Source organism: Epinephelus moara, chromosome 1 (genome assembly GCF_006386435.1).
Source record: "Epinephelus moara isolate mb chromosome 1, YSFRI_EMoa_1.0, whole genome shotgun sequence".
In the NCBI taxonomy this organism is placed as follows: Eukaryota; Metazoa; Chordata; class Actinopteri; order Perciformes; family Serranidae; genus Epinephelus; species Epinephelus moara.
Window position 1 is genome coordinate 25,105,485 of NC_065506.1, and position 22,704 is coordinate 25,128,188.

Genomic DNA, 22,704 nt, shown 5'->3' on the forward strand with positions numbered 1-22,704 from the left:
ATTGTGTGTAGTTTTACTTTTGATACTCAGCCCTCAAGAACATTTTGCTGATAAGGTACTTGTGTAGTTTTATATGCGATTTTGAATGCAGGACTTTTATTTGTAATGGGATGTTTGTACTAATAATGAGTAATTATCCACTCATGTACTGTACTGTAGTGCAGTGGTTCCCAACTGATCCAGCCACAGGCCAGCCATTAGTTCATGGTCCTCACAGTTTAATATATTTAGCATCATTCAATTTCAATTCAATTCAATTTTATTCATAAAGCCCAATATCACAAATCACATTTGCCTCAAAGGGCTTTACAGCAGACAACATCCCTCTGTCCTTTGGACCCTCTCAGCGGATAAGGAAAAACTCCCCCAAAGAAAAACCCTTAAATGGGGGGAAAAATGGTAGAAACCTCAGGAAGAGCAACTGAGGAGGGATCCCTCTTCCAGGACGGACAGATGTGCAATAGATGTCGTACAGAAGAGATCAGCATAATAAATGTATAGTAATCCATATGACAAAATAAGACATAAGGAAAGACAGAGAGAGATGTAGGGAAGACAGTAATGAAAATAGCTAACGACATTAATTTTAGTAATAATATAATAATAATAACCGTAACTGTGGTACCATATGTTGTAAGTATATATTAATATATGATAGTATATGTATGTGACAATAATAACCATGTAAAGTAATAGTAGAAGTATGACTAATATCAACAGCATCATACTTAAATTTGGCCATGTTGTTGAGCTAGTTTGCCGTCTCTGTTAAATAACTGTCTGTTATTAACTTATTCCACAGCAGATAAACATCTTGCCACATTCACATTTGAGAGTCACTTGTGGTACATTCAGAATGGACCTGTGACCCACCTGTTGGGAACCATTGCATTAGTGGACCTTACATTTTAGTCACTTATTTCACAGTCAGTATTTATTTCCATTATATTGTACTTTATCCTTCTACTCCACTGCACTCATTTAATATTTGTAAGTATTTATTACTTTGCAGATCAAGTAAATATATACAAAACCATGATGAGCTTATAAAATACAAAGGTTGCTGGTCCGCCAACAACGAAATCCCCTCCCACCCCACCCCACACACATAAACAGACAAGTTAACACCATTAGCTCTGTCAGCACTGTTTGCGCTGTTACCACTGGATCAGCCACCTCCATGTTGAGAGCTGTGTGCAGACAACCTCAGCTCAGACTCTAAGTCATAGATCTGCTCTGAATGTCACATACAGCTCCTTTAACTACGATACATATATTCATCTGGCTTCTCCTTGAATCCCCATGGTGTTATTGAACGCCCCACACCACAATTTGACGGGATTGGCTCCTTAGATTTGTGACATCACAAACCCTGAAAATCGGAATGCCTGTTCTTGAGACTGTCATTGGCACCAAAGCTGCTATAATTAATTAATTAGCTTCAGCTATTAAATTAATTGCCAGCTAGTCTGACAATTGATTAACTGCTGTAATTATTTTTAAGAAAAAAAATCAAAATTCTCTCATACCACCTTCTTAAACGTGAATATTTTCTGATTTCTTGACTTCTCTGTGAGAGTAAACTGAATATCTTTGGGTTGTGGGCAAAACAAGACATTTTACCACTTTTTGATATTTCACAGACCAAACAACTATTTGATTAATCAAGAAAATAATGGATACATTAAATGATAATGAGCACATTTGTCACATATATATTCAATATAATAGGCCCTACTTTGAGTTGGCCATGTCCTTGAGGTAATTTGCTGTCTCTGTTAATTAACTGTCTGTTATTAACTCACTTTACAGCATCATTAAAATAATAGCTCTGTGTCGAAAATTCAAACTTCAAATTAAAGTGTTTTTTGTTGTAAAGCTGCTCTTTCAAATGTGATATCCGAATTATAGCCTAAATGATAAACAAACAAAAAAGAAAAAGAAATAGAGTTTATCTTGTGCTCCTTGAACACAACACTGCATGTGTTTTCGGCCTGTCTGTGTTGTTTAATGTCCGTGCAGTTGGAGAATATCGGTGTTGGAGCGTTTTAATTTCACCGACAGCACATTTCCCACTAATACCAGGAGACAAGAGGGCAACAGTTGCCATTTAAACAGCTCTTTCATTTGAATAATCTTTCATAGGACGTGATTAAAGCTCGGCTGCTGTGACGTAAGAGAGATTGTCCGCGTTAGGTGAGTCTCGCGCAGCCAGCCCTGCTGCTTCCCTCCTCTTCCTCTCGCGCCCCTCCTGCCTGAGCTTCGTGAAAAGATACGATGAAATCGCTCGCGCTCGCTGTCATCATCATCAGCGCCGCCCTGTAGAGAGAGAGAGAGGGAGCTCGAGGCCCCCCCTCCCCTCCCCACCTAACAACAACCCCAACCCCGCAGGCTCGAGCACAACGACCCCACCCCCCAACCCCCTGTGAGAGAGGAGACGGAGCCAGAGAGGCGCATACAGAGTCACGGAGAAAAGACGGTTTCGGGATCCCGGCTCTGTTTTGCCCTCAATCCGGGCCTAATGCTGTAGCAGACAGCGCAGGAGGAGAGCTCGAGCGAGAGACAACGCACTGATTGAGAGTCGGTGAGGGACAGGGCGGACCGGAGAGACGACGGGATTGCTCATTCGCCTGGAAACATGGGATGTACACTGAGCGCCGAGGAGCGCGCTGCTCTGGACCGGAGCAAGGCCATCGAGAAGAACCTGAAGGAGGACGGGATGGTCGCCGCCAAGGACGTCAAACTGCTTCTGCTCGGTAAGACACGAGCCTCCCCGGCCGCGGGGCTGCTGCGCCTCGGCGCGGCACGGCTCGGTGTGGTTGTGGTGGGACTGCATGGGGCGGAGGTGCTCTCCGTGGTACTGATTTCACTGCCGGCTCTCACTCTGCCCCTCCGTTCTTTACAGGCGGCGGAGAGTCCGGTAAAAGCACCATCGTCAAACAGATGAAGTAAGTGTCTCTTTTTTTGCCTGTTTTAACCCTCTCGGACTCAGCCGGAGTAAAAGGCCCGAGATTGCGCCTCCCATATCTGTGCTAAGGCAGGTTGAGCCGCCATGTTTCGAGAGGCCGTAGCCCCGGAGGAGTGCCGGTGACTCGAGCACCTCCTGCAGACCGACAGTGAGGCTGCGGAGGCCGCACCGGTGCGTCCCAGGGTGCTGTTCACTGCCTGGGTGCTGAAATGTAGTTAACGAGGTTTTTACTTGACTACAGGGAGTGTGCGACTGGGGATATGTGGGTGTTGTTCCTCTGTGTGTGCGCGCGTGCGTGCATGTGTGTGTTGAATTACATCGAGGTCACTACAGCTCCATTAGTGAATACCTCTGCTTTTAATCTTAATGGCTTTAAGTGCCCGATATCGCCGGGAGTACTTTGCCTATAAAGCGGATTTACGCAGAAATATGGCTTCTAAAACCGCATCTAAACCTTCCCCTGTCTAAGCTAAATCACTCTTTGATGTTTTAAATCACTGTTGTTGTGTTTTCTAAACCTCTTAGTTAAGTTTCTAGATGTTTCAGTGCGGAAAAAAGGCACGGTCCATTGTAGCCTGTGCTCTGTCATGTGAAACATCTCCCCCGGTGCTTGTGGGTTTCTCTCTGCCTCCGTCCTGCTCAGCGCATCCCGGCCTGCAGTGCACCGACTGCGCCCTCCCTCCCTCCTGCTTCCTCTTCTTCCCTTCACCTCATTACCCTCTCTGAGGTCTCTGCTCGTCCACAACTCACTGCTGTGCCCTGAACGCAACACACTGAGCCCAAATAGTGTTTACAAAGACTTTTCAGGGGTTTGTTTTAGCCTAAGCGGGCAGCAGATGGATGGGTCACAGAGTTTAGGTACTTGAGGGTAAGTTCAGCATGTTCTGCAGTGATATGTGCACTCAGCTTCAACAACATGATGTGCAGGTTTCTGTGACGGTTGGTAGTTTCATATTGTGTGATGCAGGCCTGGCTGTGGTAGTTTTATGACTGCAATGAGAGTCAGACTACACCTGATGTAGTTTCACTTCCATTGCAGCAGCAGCGTGTGTGAGAATCTGAAAGGCCAAGACATTTTGAGCCTTAGAAAACCTGAAAGTGGTCAGGAAATGTAACTTACAGTATAATTTATATTAGCTCCTATAGTTGGAAAGATGTACACAATGAAACAGGTTTGGTGTTTGGATTATATGAATGAAACAAGGAGCAGCTTCACTCAGGGTGATGCACTGCTGCTGAAATGTCATGGTGGCTATTTTTACACATTTCCAGCCACTGATTGATCAGTTAAGTTTTCATCAGTCTTGCTTCCTCTAGCCTTTATAGAGTTGAAACAATTAGTCCATCAAATTAAAAATTAATCTGCAACTATTTTGATAACCTCTCAGTCATTGAAGTCATTTTAGATAAAAAAAAAAAAATCACTCTGTTTGACTTTAATAAATATGAATATTTACTGGTTTCCTGACATCTTCTGATATTAAATTGAATATATTTGAGTTTTGCACTGCTGGTTGGACAAAATGACAGATTTAAAGATGTCACCCTGGAATTGTTAGTTTCAGCTTTTACTGTTTGTCTTGACCTCCTTTGTGATCAGTGATTGACGTTTGATGAGAAAACCAAATAGGGGATGATGGTTTTCACCCAATATAATCTCATTAGCGCCTGAGATGTTTTATAGCAGCCTCCTCTACTAACATCATAAAAATGAACAGTTTTATGAAATAAAACATTAACCTTCAGGGGAAAGGAGCAGAGGTGCAGTATTAAATAACGTAGGGTGGCGACTAACGATTAAATTTTATTAAAAATTAATGTGCCGATTAATTGCTTTGCCTATGAAATATCAGAAAATGGTGACAAATGCACATTTTAGTTTCCCACAGCCCAAGGAAACATCTTCAAGTGTCTTATTTTGTCTGACCAACAGACAACAAACATACCTTTTCTCCTTTTTTTGTTAGTGTGTTTTACGCCTGAAGTCTCTTGACACATTTCTTTTTTCGTTTTCTGTTTCATGTGTGTACAAATAAAAAATAAATTAGAAACAGTCCAAAACTCAAAGGTATTCGATGTACTATCATCTAAGACAAAAAAAAACATCAAGTCCTTACATTTAAAAAGCAGGGACAAGCACATATTTGGGATTTTTGTTCAACAGAAACGCCTAAAGCGATTAATAAAAATAGTTGCAGTTTAATCTTTCTGTCAATAAACTAATTGATTAATCAACTTTCAGCTCTTAAATAGTTGTGACTACTGTTTAGGTGTTAGATGTGCCAGGATCTTGAGTGGAAACCCTTAAAGAGGCATTTTTATTTTATATTTTGCACGTTCGGTGTGTGCAAAACGCTTGTAGGCCTCACATGCCAAAGACTAGTTTAAATGTGTCAGGGACTTTTGACCGATATATTTCGTAAATTAAGTGTATATGAGGTCAGGGTGAGGCTGTGCTGATGGATAATTTAATGATGACCAGATTATCATGAGTTTAACTGTGTCAGACTAGATGTAACAGCACAGTCCTGCATGGTGTGATTGATTAGTGCTCTGACTGATTCCACTCCATTGCCCGGCATAAATTATAAATGGCTTAAATATCGCATTACTGTCCAATTACAGATCACAGACTGACAATGTGATCAATTCCCACCCCATTATACACTGACACACTTAAGGGTGCATCTTATGTGGAGATGGTAGGAAGAAGGGGGAGAGGGCTGTAAGATGTGTTGATGCCAAGAATCATCTGGCACACACACACACACACACACACACACACACACACACACACACACACACAAAGAAAAGGCTCTGCCCAGAACATGTGGACATCTTATTGTGTATCTAGGTCTGCAGGAACATATGGATATGTGTGACTTATTCTCTTTAGTCCACGCCTGTGTCTTTGTGCTAATATCTGTGTGCGCCTGCAGGATTATCCATGAAGATGGCTTTTCTGGGGATGATGTGAAGCAGTATAAGCCAGTGGTCTACAGCAACACCATCCAGAGCTTGGCGGCCATCCTCCGAGCCATGGACTCACTGGGCATCGAGTTTGGAGACAAGGATAGAAAAGTTAGTCTCACAATTAGCCTCCAGCTGAGACTGCAGAGAGACTGGGATTTTATTCATGTTTAGGGGTTGAAATGTGATACTGCCAAACAGGGGTGGGTTCTTTGGACAGAGGAACTTGACAAATGATGCTGATATAAATCACAATATCTGTTGTTTTTTTTTTTTGAAACCAGTGGTGTAGTGGAGGTTATAAGCAGTGAAATGAGGTATTCTGACCTCTTTTTCTGGCTGTTTACAGTATGCCTACCTATCAGCCATAAAACCATTGGAATATATAGGAAAGAATACCCTCTTCCTCCTCAGTAACCTAATTGGTAATCACCTACCTCTTCAACTACCACTACACCACTGGTTAAGATGCCAAGTTGATAACCCGTATGGACTACATGCTATTCTATTTCTTAAGAAATCAGAAATCTGAGAAATACATTCACAGATATAACTTTGTTCTTCTTCCCTGTTTTTATGAAATGTATTTGTGCAGGCTGATGCTAAGCTGGTGTGCGATGTGGTCAGTCGTATGGAGGACACAGAGCCGTACTCTGCAGAGCTTCTTACTGCTATGAAGCGTGTATGGGCCGATGCTGGGACTCAGGAGTGTTTCAGCCGTGCCCGGGAATATCAGCTCAATGACTCGGCTCAATAGTGAGTGAAGCTAAATACCTACAAGAAATAAAAACTCCTACATCTACATTCCTCCTGATATTTATCCCTCTCGTTATCAGCTACCTGGACAGTCTAGACCGGATCGGGGCAGCAGACTACCAGCCCACAGAGCAGGATATCCTGAGAACCCGAGTGAAGACCACTGGTATCGTCGAAACCCACTTCACCTTCAAAAACCTCCATTTCAGGTAGCATACGTGCCGCTCGCCACGACTTGGCCTTTCTTGTTGGCATTTTGTGTGAGGGATTACAGCTCTGTGTCTGGATTGACTTCTTGCACTTTTCCCAGGCTGTTTGACGTGGGGGGTCAGAGGTCAGAGAGGAAGAAGTGGATCCACTGCTTTGAAGATGTGACGGCCATTATCTTCTGCGTTGCGCTGAGTGGATACGACCAGGTGCTCCATGAAGATGAAACGACTGTAAGTGTGACTCAGTTAATTCAGTCTGAATCCCTCTGGTGCACAATTCGCAGTGGAGCTTTGGCTGATGTTAAATGCGTCCTGGTTGCTTCAGTGGTTAAGATACATGTGATATAAGTGCAACATCACCAGCTTAATTCTGGATTGGGACTTCTGATGCCCTGATATCCTCACTTTGAACCAATCTTCTCACTCTCCATTTCCAATTAAAGGCAAAAATTCCCCCAAAAATATATCTTAAAGCTCGATAGTTTCAGATAAACAGAGCCAGTACATTTTTTGTGTCTTTGTGTCTTCACTAAGCTTCATAGAGTTCAAAGATCGAAGATTTCAGTGTTTCTCTCTCCACTCAAGTCAGTTCAAACATCGTTATAGAGCATAAGATTTTATTTATAGTCCCAAATTGTCTTAGAGAGCTTCTGTACGACAAACTCTATCTGCAGACTCTTGATCTGAATAAATAAAAATGTCTTGGGGTTGTACTGAGAGCAACAAAAGACACTCTTTCAGGATAGACAGAGAAGCTACCACTACTTCATCTACAGCACAATAAACTACAATATAATTATTTTTTTAATATATAGATTTAGATTAATACAAAATATAGATCAACCGATAAGTTCTAATATATTATTATAGATTAAGCCATGGATGGATTACTTAATGGGCCTACCAGGCACAGGCCCAGGGGCCCAAAGTGTCAAAGGCATTCCTAGCCTTCACCTGCAAAATGTCACTCATATTAACACATACTAACCAGGAAGAGACTCAGAAAGATCACAAAGAGACACAAAACAACCACAAAGAGATGCAATAAAACTCAAAACAGATTTAGAATGACTACAAAGAGACACAGAGCAACTACAAATAGACTCAAAATGACTACAAAGAGAAATAAAGCAACTATAAAGAGAGTCAAAATGATGACAAAGAGACAAATGACAACAAAGAAATGGACAAAAACTACAAAAAGGGGCAAAACGACAAACACAAAATGACCATAAGAGACACAGTGCAACTACAGACTCAAAATGACTACAAAGAGACTCAAAACGACTACAGTCACAAATGACTTCAAAGAGACGGGGGGAAAAATAGCTACAGAGAGACCAAAAATGACAACAAAAGGGGGCAAAACAAACACAGGCAGAAAACAACTACAAAGAGACACAAAACAACTACAAATAGATGCACAGAATCTTCAAAGAGACTCATGATGGCTACAAAGACACACAAAATGACCACAAGACACAAAGCAACTACAAATAGACCCAAAATGACTACAAAGAGAAATAAAGCGACTTCAGAGAGAGTCAAAATGGCCGCAAGGAGACACAAATGACAACAAAGAGAAATAAAGCGACTTCAAAGAGTCAAAATGGCCGCAAGGAGACACAAATGACAACAAAGAAATTGAAGTAAACTACAAAGAGACTCAAAACAAGTCCAAAAAGGGGCGAAACAACCACAGACACAAAATGACAGACATAAAGCAACCACAAAGAGACTCAGTGACAACAAAGAGACTTAAAGTGACTGTAAAGAGACGTAAAACAACTACAAAGAGAGTCAAATGACAAAAAAGAAATGGAAAGAAACCACAAAGAGACTCAAAACAACCACAGACACAAAATGACCACAAAGAGACACAGAGCAACTACAGATGACTAAAACAAGATGTAAAGCAACTACAAAGAGACTCAAATTGACTATAAAGAGACACAAATGACTTCAAAGAGATGGTAAAAAGCTACAAAGACCCAAAATGACAACAAAAGGTGGCAAAACAACCACAGGCACAAAGAAACCACAAAGAGGCAAAACCACAGAGAGATATGTAACAATTACCAAGAGATGCAAAACAAACAGCTGTAAAACCTGCGTGTCTTGGTCATATGCAGGAGAGGTGGTGGGGCCTTTGGCATGCCTGTGCCCAGGAGCCCATTTTCTTATGATCCACCCATGGGTGCAGCTACCCAGCAGTGTATAAAGTAGCCCCACCTTTTCAGGATCAAAGTGATGGACACATCACTTATTATGATCCAGCAATATAATATATATTATTCTGATATGGGCCATTCTGCAGAACAAGTGCTTTTACTTTATATTATATTTGTATTTAAATATATTTTGACGCTGATACTTTTGTACTTTTACTTGAGTATGATTTTAGATGTGGCAGTTGTACTACATTGATCACTTTGGTATTATCAGTTACACATTAACAATCAACTGTTGCTGGTATAAATATATATAGTTAACACTGGTGTTCTACTGTACTCCAGGTCCTCTAATAACTGTAACACCAACCACAAATTTATTCTTCCTGCAGAACCGCATGCATGAGTCTCTCATGCTCTTTGACTCCATCTGTAACAACAAGTTCTTCATCGACACCTCCATCATCCTCTTCCTCAACAAGAAGGATCTGTTCGGTGAGAAGATTAAGAAGTCACCGCTGACGATCTGTTTTCCAGAATACACAGGTGAGTTTCATTTTCAAGCCACGCTGCTTCATGAGCGAATCAATGACGAACGTTGGTCCTTCATGCTGTCTGCTCTTCTCTCTCTGTGTTTCCTCCTCCTGTCTCCAGGTGCTAATACTTACGACGATGCTACTGCATATATTCAGGTTCAGTTTGAGAGTAAGAACCGCTCTCCCAATAAGGAGATCTACTGTCACCTGACCTGTGCCACAGACACAGGAAACATCCAGGTAGTGTTTGATGCCGTCACTGACATCATTATTGCAAACAACCTTAGAGGGTGTGGCTTATACTGAGGCCTGGCCAAGCACAGAGGTTGTCATGGAGAGTATGAGGTGTTAATAATGATAATTTTGATGATACTTAAACACATAAATATGTAATTCTACACGTCCAAATGGACCCAAAGAGCTGCCGTCAGACACCACACTGGATTATTGCCATGATTTGTTCCCTTCCTCTCATTTTGATTTCAGTATACAACCCCAGTTTTGTCTTTTAAAAAAATGTGTTTTTGAGCTGAATGTTTCACGTTTTTTTTTTGTTGATGACCGTGTCAACAACTGGGAGGGTCAGAAGAGGCAGCACCAGGGTTGTGTTCAGCTGGAGCCTTGTTTTGCAAAACACAGAAATGCAATGCAAGGAGTGTGCAATGTCATTTTTAACCACAGCGTGGACTATAGTCCCATTCTTTATGTGACGTTTTTATGTGCAAGTCTCGAGGCATTTATATCTGTACTGAATATAGCCTGTTGTGCTCCGTTTGAAGAGCTGCTGTGTGTGTGAAGGTGGAGATGATGATGATGTTGGGGAGGTGCTGTACTCGTGGCTGAGGGTCATGGTTGGGAGGGAGGCTATTTTAACTTTCGGAAGGGACAAAGCTCCACTCTCCTTCAGACCCACACATGACTGAGAGCCTGCAGGTCTTTTCCACTCTCCGTTTTCTCTTTTAATTTAAACCATGATGAAAGAGAGGATTCTTCTGTTCAGAGTGGCTGCCCGTATCCATTGGCCTCCTGTAGCGTGAGGAAATGCCTATCAGCCAATGATATATCAAAATAAAATCATATCGGTGCCAACCATCTGAGAAGGACAGATTAGGATCAGAAATCATAGATCATGCTCATACTATCAAACGTATATTATTTAAGTAACAGATTATTATCATCGAATGATTTATTTATTTAAGCCTCATGCCCTACATGCCTCCTCCTACCTCCTGAAATCCCGTGCCACATATTTATTTCCTGACATGAAAAACTGGGGTACACCGACACCTGTCTGCAGTTCAGAGGGTAGAAAGCAGCCCTCCAATGACATCTTGTTCTCTGTGTGGTGCTTTACCCTTCGATGTGAATCTGTGTAGAAGTAGAAGACTGCACGAGGAGAACAATATAATTTGAGGCAACATCTGTCTGGGGAGCCGTGGGTTTTCTCCAACCCTCTTCTCCCCTGATCAGTAAACAGGGAACCATTATCCCCCCCTCCGTCTGTCACGTTTCTCTTCTCACAGAGAAAAAGTACAGCTCTCCATTTTCACCTGTGCACCCAGAAATTCATCTTCCCATCCCTGTATACTCTTATCTATCACATATCAGTCCCCATATCCTATCTCCATTTTCACCTTAAAAGCACCGTACTGTATATATATTATGATTATACCAGATTTTTTTTTTACTGTGAATGTTTTTGTGCTGCACCCCATCCTATTTGGTAGTTTATTGGTTGCTCTCATGTGGAATGTTTGTGCTGAGCCAATCGAATGTTGTGTTTACATTAAAGCCACACTTTTCCTAACTACTCCTGCTGTTTGTGGTCTGATTGCACCGGCGAAGGGAAGAGAGTTGATGACAAACTGTGCGCTCGCAGCGCTGTCCTCTCAGCAGAAGTTTAAATACACACTGACCTGCTTTAATCTGCGCAGAGAATTAAGGTTAGACCAGGAAATTAGGCTGAACATTATGAGAATGGACCACTTTTAATGCTTCATTGCCTGGTGAACACAGCTTTGTATTTAGTGTCAGAAATATGTATAAAAGATTGGGAACAGGTCTTGCATGGCAATAGGGCAGCACTTCGTGGAATGTGGCGGATGGCAGGGATCAGAGGCGTTGCACGGCGGCTCTCAATTTATTAGGTTAAAAGTGTTCCATCATCACAGACAAGGAGCTATTCATATATTGAATGACTAGGCTGGATCAGCTGTCTGACCTGCTTCTGTCAGTTTAATGGGTATGATGTTCATTACTGCTCTGTTTCACTGACAGCCGCAGAGCTCCGCTCCTCAGTCCCAGTACGTCCTCGTTTCTCGGAACCAGCTACAGGTTAAAAGGTTGGAACTCCCGGTGTGACACAATTACACTTTTTAATTACACATTTAAGAGAATATTATTTCATATTTTACACATCATTCAAATCAAATCCTTCACCTGTCGGCCACATTACCCACAAACCATGCCCCTGAGCTGTAACTCTGATACAGGCTGACATGAGCAGGGTGTGGAGCAGAAGGCAGAGTCTAAAACAACCAGACTGAAATCTCCAGGATGAGTGTTTTATGTTTCAGACAGAAAGAAATCCCCGGCCATTGCCCATGCCCTGCCCACATCCATTTACAGAAACATGGATTAAACCTGGATTGTGCAGAGCTCTTTAGGGGAAAGCATCACAAGGTAGGTACTGCACGGCAATCCGCGATAACCAGCAGAGTGAGTTACAGTCGCAGCCTCTTGATATCTTCGCTTCTGAAGTCAATGCGCAGCGCTAGAACCTGACGCACCTCCGCAGGGGTCAGTCGCCACGTCAGGGGGCCTGAGTTTGGGCCCCAATAATCCAAGATCTCAGTAACCTGCAGTATAAATAGGCACATGTGAGTGAATCAGAAAGAAGTGTCCACATCCTTTACTTAAGTAAAAGTAGAAATAACATACTGTGGAAAGTACAAAACAAAATGTCTTCTATATCTTCAACAAAATGTGTCCTTAAACATAAAAAGTAGAAGTACTCATAATGCAGAAAATTGCTCCTGTGAGTAGCGATGTGCGCGATAAGTCAACTAATTGATTATACATTTCTATCCTCGCATAAACGGCACCGTAAATACTAGTAGGCTAAATGTATTATTTTAATTATTATTTTATGCAATTGCTGTTTTAATAATCAGGCATTTTTTCCTCAAGATTTCCTGTCCTAAAGAATATTGTTTGCAATGAATGTTATTTGTTAACTTTTATTTAATGAGTTGTTTTGAGAGATAATATATGCAAAGTGCCACACATTTCAGCTGCTTTTCAAATATGGTTTGTTAATTAAAAATGTGATCAACAATTTCAAATTGCTCCTATATTATGCACATTTTTTTGAACAATGTTTAACCTGACAGATTAAATTGTGCTGCTCTTTGACTGTTTTCTGAGTGTCTTCTTGTCGTTTTTTAAATGTCAGGGAAATTAGCTGTTACAAACATCCCTACCTGTGAGTGTTACAGCATTATATATTATTTTACTGGATGATTATTATTGATACATGAATGTGTGATTGGCATTTCACTGTAGTATTTTAGTTATATTTTTGGATTTTGCAACAAAAGGTCCCAGGCCTGATTTAAACTGGGGAAACTCAGCTTCATGGTCAGCACCCGAGACTGCGAGGTCACGCGGATGCTTCATTTTACTCTTGTAGTTTGTGGAGGTGGAGCTGATTTAACTGCTTTATATCTTGTAGGTAGTTATTTTATACGAATGTATCATATTTTAGAAAATGGTGACATGTTTGCTAAATAAAATATTAATCTTTAAACTAAAGCTGTCAGACACAAGTGGGAAGTAAAGGTGCCATATTTCCAATTGAAATCTCGTGGATTAAAAGTATAAATTGGAAATACTCAAGTGAAGCACAAGTACATCAAAACTGTACCTGAGTAAATGTACTTACTGGTGTAAACTGCCATAAACATGAACATAACATTAATTCATTATTCTGTGTATGTGTGTGTAAAATGATCCAAGTTACCCGCTCCAGGTTGAGGATGGTGGCCATTTGTGTGAGACGAGCAAACTTGTCCCTGATGGTCCAGGTGGTCACGGTGGTGAGGTACGCCACAAGAGACCGAAGCTCTTTATCGAACTGCAGCCCTCCGAGCTGCAACAGAAGGATCAGAAACAGTGGATGGATTTTAAGTGGCGTAAACGTGTCAACATTTATCTAGAGGCTTCCTGTAAACACCCTGTGGTTAAAAACAGGAAGATGCTGTCGTGACAAAAGGAAGCAGGCCTTTCTGGACTCATTAATAAATCATTGCTCGAGGCTCCTCATCACATGTGTATCAGTGATGTGATGCAATGTGATGCGGACGGGTGCTCAGTGCCACCTTGTGGCTGAGCCTGGCTGCTCACCCTGCTGAATGAGCATTTGAGGACAGTCTTCTCCATCTCAATAGATATTAAGCTTGTCATCAGGCTGGTCAGCGTGTCGTAGATGACAGGAGACAGGGCGGTCTGATAAGGACACACAGAGAAGTTTAAAAATAAGAAGAAAGGATACATATATATCTTGGAGTTGTATCTGAAATGCAGCTCTGACAAGATACCTTGAACTCCGCCATGAGCTGCTCCAAGTTAACGATGAGCTGCTGCACCCAGGGGTCATTAGCTTCATAATCATTAAACTCCTCCTGCGTGGAACAACAGCTGTTACAGCGACACGTTTGACGACTTCAGGTTTATTTTTATTCATTATACTGAGACTGTTACCTCTTCTATGTTGTGTGAGATGGACAGGAAGCTGCTGATCCAGGGTTTGACTTGAGGCTTTATGGCTGTTGTGTTTAACTCAGTGAGCCCCTCCTGTGAAATGAAATCACATCAGAGTGTGAAACTTTTAGCACTCACTGGACACTCAGAGACAAAGAGGCTTATGCTGCCACGCAAAGGCAAAAAAACTCAACTTCTTTTGGTCAAAAATGACTTTGTCATCCTGTAACTTCACCTAAGGTGTTTCATTAAGCTTAGACTGCTATGATTACCCACAGTAAGGTTAATCTCAAAGTGTGGTGACTCAGTATTCTATGTCAGACACAAAAGCATTCAACATGCAAACGCCATTTGTATGCAGGCTGAAAAAAGAGCAAACATGTTGTTAGTCTAACCTAGCCATTTATCAGAAAGGGCCACTACTCCCGAGGGAAATTGTCAGTGGAAATGGCTTTGAAACACTGATACCCAGACACAGTTAAGAGACTGCTGAAAACAGATTAGCAGATTATGGTAGAAAGTAATAGCTAGTGCGAGCGAATGTAACCTAATGCAAGCTAAGTGAGGGAACTGGAACACTACTCCCATATGCAATCAAAACTGAGTTCACAGCAACCAGGACAAACAACCAGTTGGCTAGCCAGCTAACAGTGTTTGTAAATCATACAAAATGAAATCAACGTTGCGCCTGTCATTCTGTCCATGCAAGTGCAACTCAGGCTTCGACTGACAGCTGAAAAACTACCTATAGCTGACTGTACGCTGGCCCGACAAGACACCTTGTGGGTGATGATACACGCATGCACACAAATTGATTGGTTAATTCATGTTCATATTATATTAAGTGCATAGTTTTATGATATAACACTAGAGCCTGTCTAGGTCATAGTAATTATCACACAGTATATTGCTTATTATAATCAACACAGTCTGATATCAAATGGAAGTTAATGTCTTCTGCCTTAATGACCTGTTGTTATGTTGCAGACAATGCAAACGTTGACCTCCTTAATTTCCCTACAAGGGTCAAAGGTTGAGTTTGAGCTCATGATTTTTATGTACATGAATAACTTGAAAGACAAACAACAAAAATGATTGCCACATTTCCAATATTATGCCTACAATTAATTTGGCTGGAAACTAAATCAGCTTTATAGTCATTTCTCAGCTCTGGTGAGATGAGGTCTTTTGCTTTTGTAGAGCAGCACAGACCCACAGGTTTACAGAAATTTACAGTATAAGACCGCAAACATGTGTCTTGTATTGCTTTGCTAGACAAAATTGAAACTGCGGCAGGATTTCAGTCTTAATCTTTGACACCAGTGGTTTGAGCAGCTATCTCCTAAAAAAATACATTTATTTAGAAAAGATATTTCAATAATTTTTAAATAAATATATATGACATATTCCTCCCTCTGCTGTAGACACTCATCTGTCAAACTAAACATTTAAAAAGACACAGGTAGAACTTTTCCCTGTTGCATAGCAGCTACTGTAAATAAGTAAATAACTCTCCGCTGATGAGCACTTATCAATGATTGTGTGTGTGTGTGTGTGTGTGTGTGTGTGTGTGTGTGTGTGTGTGTGTGCGCGCGTGTGTCTCCAACCTGTAAGAGATCCTTGAACTTGGTGGATGTGTTGACGAGGTCGGACAAACAACTTTCGATCTTGGCTTGGTCTCCAGAGCCGGCGCCTTGACTGAACAACTTGGAGCAGTCGTTCTGCAAGTAAAAATAAAAAGTAAATCTTAAAGCAACTATAACCACAAATGACAAAGTGATCAGAGGAGATACATAGTGCTGCACTTACCTCAAGGTTCCTCTTTAAAGTTGTGATATTCTCGCTACACACCTCAACGTTATTCAGAGTCACCTGATGTAGACAGAAAAAGGTGGTTCAGTATGATTTAGTGCAGAATTATTTCTAAGGTCTAACTGGTATCTATGAATCTTTAAGTGTTTCTTGATTCTAATTTACCCTTTGACGAATGCGTTAAAAGGTTTTTGAAATAATTCTTCCTCCAGCTAAGTGCCATTTTAAAAATTAAAGCACTACTTACCTCACTTAAATTAGGAGGAGCTTATTTATGCATCTGATTTCTCACCTAAATTACTGCTCCTCTTGTTGTGTTAATCCAGCAAACAATTTCTAAGATGCTGCCTGAGAGCGAGGTGAGGATGTGTGTGTGTAATTATCTCACCAGAAATGCAGCCTTGGCGTTTTCAGTGCTCTCGATGCCCATTGTGTTGAACTTCCCCTGCTGCAAGCTGCTCTGCATCAGACTGACTGCGCTGCTGACGCCACGCTGGATGTCCTGAAGCGTCGTAGCCGGGAAGCCCTGCCGCAGCTTATTATACAACACCTCCCTGACAGGAGCAGAGAGCCGGGGCAGGAAAGAGGAAAAATACATACAGGAGATGTGAAGAGGTGTAAAAATTACAGAGAAAAGTAGTGAATATGCCAACTGTGATGTGAAAGCACCTGAAGTCAGACTCCAGTACAGAGTTGGCATGGTTGATCATGGCACAGAGGCAGTCGATGCTGGAGCTGGATAAAGCTCTACTGATGCACTTCTTCACGATGTAGAAACAGTCATCCACCATGCTGGAGGTCAGCTGACCCTTTTCATAGGTATCCATGGTAACAGCCTGAGGAGGAAGATTGATTTTACTTATATTTAATAATTTCTAATGAGTAAAAATTACGTTAAATGCGTGAAATACAAAAGTTCAACACATAAATTACTTTAACGGCACTGAGAACAATTTCATAACATGTTTTCAATCATATATTCAAATATGCACTTAAAAGGTGACACACATTTATTTCTTTGTAAAGGCGAGGCAGAGACACATTACTTCTCATCATCAAAATCTGGTGCATACATCAATATCCACATTTCTAACTTCCTGCAGGTGGTTAGAGAGGTGTGTGATGATAGTAGTGGCGAGTGAAGCCTTGAGCTTGTAGCCTCAAACAGAGATGAGGAGTGGGCTACAGATGTACAGCAAGCTCACTTCTTTCCAACTCCACACACACTCAGATTTTTATCATTTTCGAACAGTCGTCTTTCCTTTTCCCTTTAAGATTTTTTTCTCAAACAGACAAATATTAGGGCTGGCAACACATTGATATTATATTGGTATTTTGATATGAGATTATATATCATCTTAGATTTCGGATATCCTATTTTGGATTCTAGTTTTTGTCCTTTTCTGGTTTTAAAGAAGGAGGTTAAAAAAGAAGAGAAGTCATATTGCATCATATGATTGGGTTACAACACGTGTGCCATGAACAGTGGTCTGCACTTGCCAAAAGGCTCAATAGCAGGTGCACCATCACAGAACATGGAGATGATTGACATGTTTCACTAGAATATTGTGATATTTGATTTTCTCACTATTGCCCAGTCCCAACAAATACTACATAAAACTGAGTAATGTACCTTGTTGACAGACTCTCTCATGTAATACTCCTCCATTGGAATATAGTAGCCAATCAGCTCCTGCATCGTCGTGCTCAGCAAGCAGTATTTCAGTAGCTTCTCCACATTCTGCTGATGCTCTGGGTGTTCAGAAAAGTTCAAAAGAGGAAAAAAAGTATTTTAGATTTGCAGGCTGAAAGATTTTTAGCTCCATATCGCAAAAAGTGCATGCATTAAGACATGTTAGTGTGAATATACCCTGTGTGGCGCCGCTCTGAGAATCCCCAACTTCAAAGTCAGCGAGCATGCGACGGCGTAAAAAGCGCAGGTAAAGCTCTGCTCTTGCATTCATCAGGGTTACTTCAGTCAGTACAGGGTCCAGCTCCCTGTTGACGTGAGACAGATGCTTAAACAGAAACATCATAGAGACAAACATAAAGGGGAGTGCTGTGAGATGCTGTGGAGACAAACATACCTGGGCTCGATCCTTTCTCCCGGCATGCTCTTTATCATGCTGCTCTGAACGACCTGAAACTACAGGAGGGATACAAGTTCACAGAGCGTAGAGGTATGCAGTAAAAATGTCATGTCATGCAGTTCAGATGTCGTGCACACCTTGTTGTGATATCCTCTCTGCTGGATGAACTTGTCAACTATTTTCTGGGCCTGTTGGTCACATTCCTGCTGCAGGTGAGTGATGAGTGTGTACAGATGACCTGGGCCATAATACGTCTCTACTATGGGCTGATGGGTCTCAACGACACGAGCGATCCCTGTAAACACACACCAACACATCAGAGGAGTCAACGCCGAGCAAAAAAAAGGAAACCGTTCACAAACACAGAGCATCAGGCCTGTTTTCTCACCTTCCAGCAGCAGCGTCAGAGTGTCTGCAAATACCAGCGGTGCTCTCTTCTCGCCCAGGTCTCCTCCTGTGGCCAAGACCAGGTTCTCCTCAGCTTTGGAGGCAAGCTGTGAGAATATGTGTGAAAAAGACACAAACTGTGACTATTTCTGTCCAAAAAACAAAGATGGCTTGTGAGATTTATATTCAGTCTCATCAGATGAAACAATGACTGTTTCTTACTGTAGGAGCTAAGCCTATTACTTGCAGCTACATGGATGTTTCACCTGGCTAACAGAATTTTTAAAGTTACATCTGGATCCATAATCTCCATCTGATCTTCATTAAAACACACATTGCGATCCAAGGAACGCATGTATCAAAACTCTTGTATTCAAGTGCAGCACAGAAGATAACAAAAATGTTAAATATGTAAAGAAATCCTATTAAAACAACACCTGAATCTCTGCACCATAAACATACCGAATGTTCATTGGTCCATCCATAGCCTATATTCCCCCCTCCTTAATTCAAGTTTTCGATACATACTCAGCCACACAGCACACAAACAGGACCGAAAACACAGCTTACCTGTGTGCAGAGATACTGGCCGAACCGTGCAAGGCCCTGCTGGTGGAGGCCCAACAGAGGGAAGATCTTGAAAAACCTTTCCACTTGTGCGAGGTCGACTGCTGCCACAGCTTCATCCAACTTCTCAGCAACAATGACCTTCAGTTTCTGCTCTGCCTCCTGCAGCATCACCAGACTGGCATCCACAGCACTGCCTGTACAGACATGATACATCAGCGCCATTACAGTGCAAGCCTAGATTCATTGCATCAGTTTTACAGCTGATTTACATTGCTACTACAGTAAGAAGAGTTTTTCGATCAACTGCAATCCTATTCTGACATATTTAACCTCAAGATCGTATAAAAACACAAAATAATCAAATAAGATTACAGTACTTCTTCCCTGCAGTGTAAGACTGCATACTGAGTGATACACTATGACAGAGAACTAGAGGCCTCGTACTTTCTTCTCCCTGTCGGCTCAGCTCAATAACAGACTGGTCCAGCGAGAGGTATCGGTGGATGTGAGCAGCAGCCTGCTCATAGTCTTCATTACGTAGAGCTGTCTGCACGCCGTCTGTGCAGAACTTCAGATCCAGGATATCGTCAGCACGCTGGATGACGTTATACAGCCGTGTCTACAAAAATAAAATAACACATACACTAAGAGATCAGTGTGTGTGAATCAGGACAGCAGTCTTGTCATTAATACAACTTGTATCTGGATCTTTTTTTGAAACAATGTTTACTGTTGTTCTGATCTGCTGGTTTGGGAATGAGTGTTTGTATTTACCTTTGCCAGGTCTAGCTGTCTGACTTTGCGGCTGACGTTTTCAGCCAGGCTGCAGGTAAATGTGATCATGCCTGACAGCTGGCTGGCGTCTCCTCCAATCAACTGTAGGTTGGGCCTGTAGAGCAAAGAGACAGCATGTTGCTCAACAGATTCTTGTTAAACACTAACTGTGTTGTTTGGAGCTCAAATAAATGATGACCATCAGGTGCTTTTGAAACTACAGTAATCTGTACAAACTGTACCCCATCCTCTGCAGTGCAAGCATCTTTGTGTGAATGGTTCCCTCCTGCCCCACCAGTCTGTCCAGCTCAGCATCCACTTCTTTCTGTATTAGACAAAAAGACAAAACATGAAATGAGCAACAAGAATATTATTTTTATTTGAGCATCTTATACACATTGCACATATACCGTGTAGCGCACTACTACTGTAATAGATTTTAACATTTTTATTAACGTGTGTCCAACTGCCTTCATATCCTCCTGAGACCCCTCATATGAGGACATCACATTTTGGGTTTACTTGACCTTGTACTTAATTGTACTTAAACCCGTTGTTCTCATTTGTGGACACTTTTTTTGTGCCATCTAGTGGTAGTAAGATCACAATACACTAATCCATGTAAAAACAAGATGGCAACCATCTCTGCCAAGTCAGTCTGCAGTCGATCCCGACACAAAAGTGGACAAGGTCCAAAACCTGATCACATTTTATGATTGAGACATGTTTATTTATGATTAATAATGTTTGTAGTTTGACGTGGCAACAAATTTGACCAATTTTAGCAGCAGAAAAAAGCTGAGACACTGTTAATTAGGTGGTACTTGTTTGAAGACAGTGGGACTTAATTATCATTGACAATGTTTAGTTTGTGACACTTCTTGGGTCGTACTGATCCCAAATAGCTAGGAGAAATTAAAAATTTATACCCAAAGAAAGTTTGGATCACAGGAAACATACATCAAATTATGTAAAGAAACTACATACATTTAGCAATTACGTATATATGTAGATGTATATTAAGAAGGGTAAAGTGTGTCAATTATTAGTAGTTAGTTGACGAGTGTGTAGGGTTTACAAGGCCGTTATAGAGCCCCACATCTTTGTAAATTCAGGCTCTTGGAGCCTAGCGCATGCTATTTGCTAGTATGCTTTTCAGGATTTCTTTTGTGGTTGTTGTTATGCTTAATGACGCAAAGCATGGATAAAAACCCATCATTGTGGACACACCATTACAGTTTACTGTGCACAAATGACCCATGAATTAGCACTTTCTTCTAAGTGACTGTACTTGTGATACAGAGAGTGAGGTGATCTCCTCAGATATACTTGTCAATCAGTAGGTCATATCTTCTAAAAGTTTCAACACAGATTGTGACAATTGGTGCACTGAGAGCTAAAAGACAGGTTGTAAAGATCTAAGGTGGGAGCACTCATGTCAGTCTGTGTAAATGAAAAACACATTTAAATATTTCTAAGTGACAGTTCTAGGTGGTACTGGGGTGTTTTCCTGGCACATCTAATTATATAGAGAGAAGTGATATCTAAACATGAAATATGTAGCCTACTTGGAAGCAGCAGGGTTTATATTTTCAGGTTGGTGGGACAAACAGTTTGACCCATTAACTACAAACCAGCGGTCACAAATGTCTTAATAGCACCCTCAGTCATAGGGAAACTTAATGTAGAGTAAAAACCCATCACTTTATGGTATTTATGGTATTTAGACAGGTGTTATGAAGCATTTTGTAGCCTCTTAACTCAGCAGCTGACCCTGCCCCCTGCCTTCTCTAGAAAATAGCAAACAGTAGCTCTAGTCTGACCTGCAAAGACAAGTCCTTCGCTGAACTGTAAAATGTTGATTTAGTAATAATTCAGCAGAATGGAGTTTTTGTTTTGAGCCTGCAGCGACCCGGAAGTTAACGCGGATGACGACAGTGAGTGTACACGTCAAACAAACTGCCGTTAACGGTTGTTTAAACGAACCTCCTCCGCGCAGAGCTGCCGGTAGACTCTCTCCAGGTCCTCCAGCTCCGTCAGCGCGGAGATAGTCTCCATACTGACGGAGGACAGTGAGCCAGAGTCGCATCTTTTCGCTGCCAAGGCTCCGCTGTCAGCCATCTTCCGCCACCGATACAGGACCTAGCGTACCACGTCACAGGTAGTTAAGTACTCCCTGGGTTTAGCCTGTCAGGCAGCGCCTTTTAGCAGGGTGATGTGGTTACGGAGAAGATACGCTGCCTCCTCGTCTAAAAATAGGGTTAACGTGATTTCAAGCATGACTGTAACATTGTCCTTAAATATCTATGACATAAATCCACTGTTCACCATTTGACGGTGGTGGTGCTCTCCGTAGCAGCACATAAGCGCTTCCTGAGAAAACAAATTCTGGGTGTAAACTGCGCAACTGCGCATGCGTTGTACGTTGTTTTTCCTAGGATTTTAAGAGGCCATTCATAAGTTCATTTTAAAGTGTGAATTCACCCAAATTACAAAATTAACAAATAATTAATAACCGATCTCAGCTAATATTGGTATATTATTAGCTGAGGTATATTTATTTTTTGCCTAGAGCCACTAAAGTCAACCAGTGATCTTTTGCTAAAACAGTACTCTACCTCAGGTTTCCTGAGTCAATTCATAAAATAATTTAAGAAAATGCATCATGTAAGGCTCATATAAACATAAATAATAAAAGAG

At 41.5% G+C, this 22,704-nt stretch overlaps 2 protein-coding genes across 2 annotated transcripts; one reads left to right on the forward strand and one right to left on the reverse strand.

Annotated features, from left to right (window-relative positions):
* The first annotated feature begins 2,407 nt into the window (after positions 1–2,407).
* gnao1b (guanine nucleotide binding protein (G protein), alpha activating activity polypeptide O, b) lies at positions 2,408–11,420 on the forward strand. Its single transcript, XM_050040149.1, has 8 exons — positions 2,408–2,756; positions 2,906–2,948; positions 5,908–6,049; positions 6,534–6,694; positions 6,775–6,903; positions 7,005–7,134; positions 9,467–9,620; positions 9,729–11,420. The coding sequence occupies exons 1-8, from the start codon at positions 2,639–2,641 to the stop codon at positions 9,914–9,916; spliced, it is 1,065 nt and encodes a 354-aa protein (XP_049896106.1). The 5' UTR covers positions 2,408–2,638; the 3' UTR covers positions 9,917–11,420.
* A 135-nt stretch (positions 11,421–11,555) lies between these two features.
* On the reverse strand, positions 11,556–22,351 carry cog4 (component of oligomeric golgi complex 4). The gene is made up of 19 exons (XM_050040135.1): positions 21,991–22,351; positions 20,247–20,329; positions 20,005–20,119; positions 19,675–19,849; positions 19,231–19,424; positions 18,662–18,767; positions 18,411–18,568; positions 18,271–18,329; positions 18,054–18,181; positions 17,817–17,935; positions 16,853–17,019; positions 16,572–16,737; positions 16,181–16,243; positions 15,979–16,092; positions 14,372–14,464; positions 14,209–14,292; positions 14,015–14,116; positions 13,632–13,760; positions 11,556–12,468 (listed from the first exon to the last, which is right to left on the reverse strand). The coding sequence occupies exons 1-19, from the start codon at positions 22,123–22,125 to the stop codon at positions 12,334–12,336; spliced, it is 2,325 nt and encodes a 774-aa protein (XP_049896092.1). The 5' UTR covers positions 22,126–22,351; the 3' UTR covers positions 11,556–12,333.
* Positions 22,352–22,704: the final 353 nt, after the last annotated feature.

Excerpts from the sequence above, each read along its gene's own strand:
- gnao1b (XM_050040149.1), top strand. The coding sequence starts at position 2,639 with ATGGGATGTACACTGAGCGCCGAGGAGCGCGCTGCTCTGGACCGGAGC. Across the intron at positions 2,949-5,907 it reads ACCATCGTCAAACAGATGAA|GATTATCCATGAAGATGGCT; the intron begins GTAAGTGTCTCT and ends GTGCGCCTGCAG. Across the intron at positions 6,904-7,004 it reads TTCAAAAACCTCCATTTCAG|GCTGTTTGACGTGGGGGGTC; the intron begins GTAGCATACGTG and ends CACTTTTCCCAG.
- cog4 (XM_050040135.1), bottom strand. The coding sequence starts at position 22,125 with ATGGCTGACAGCGGAGCCTTGGCAGCGAAAAGATGCGACTCTGGCTCA. Across the intron at positions 18,768-19,230 it reads GCCAGTATCTCTGCACACAG|CTTGCCTCCAAAGCTGAGGA; the intron begins GTAAGCTGTGTT and ends ATATTCTCACAG. Across the intron at positions 14,117-14,208 it reads AGCTCATGGCGGAGTTCAAG|ACCGCCCTGTCTCCTGTCAT; the intron begins GTATCTTGTCAG and ends TGTCCTTATCAG.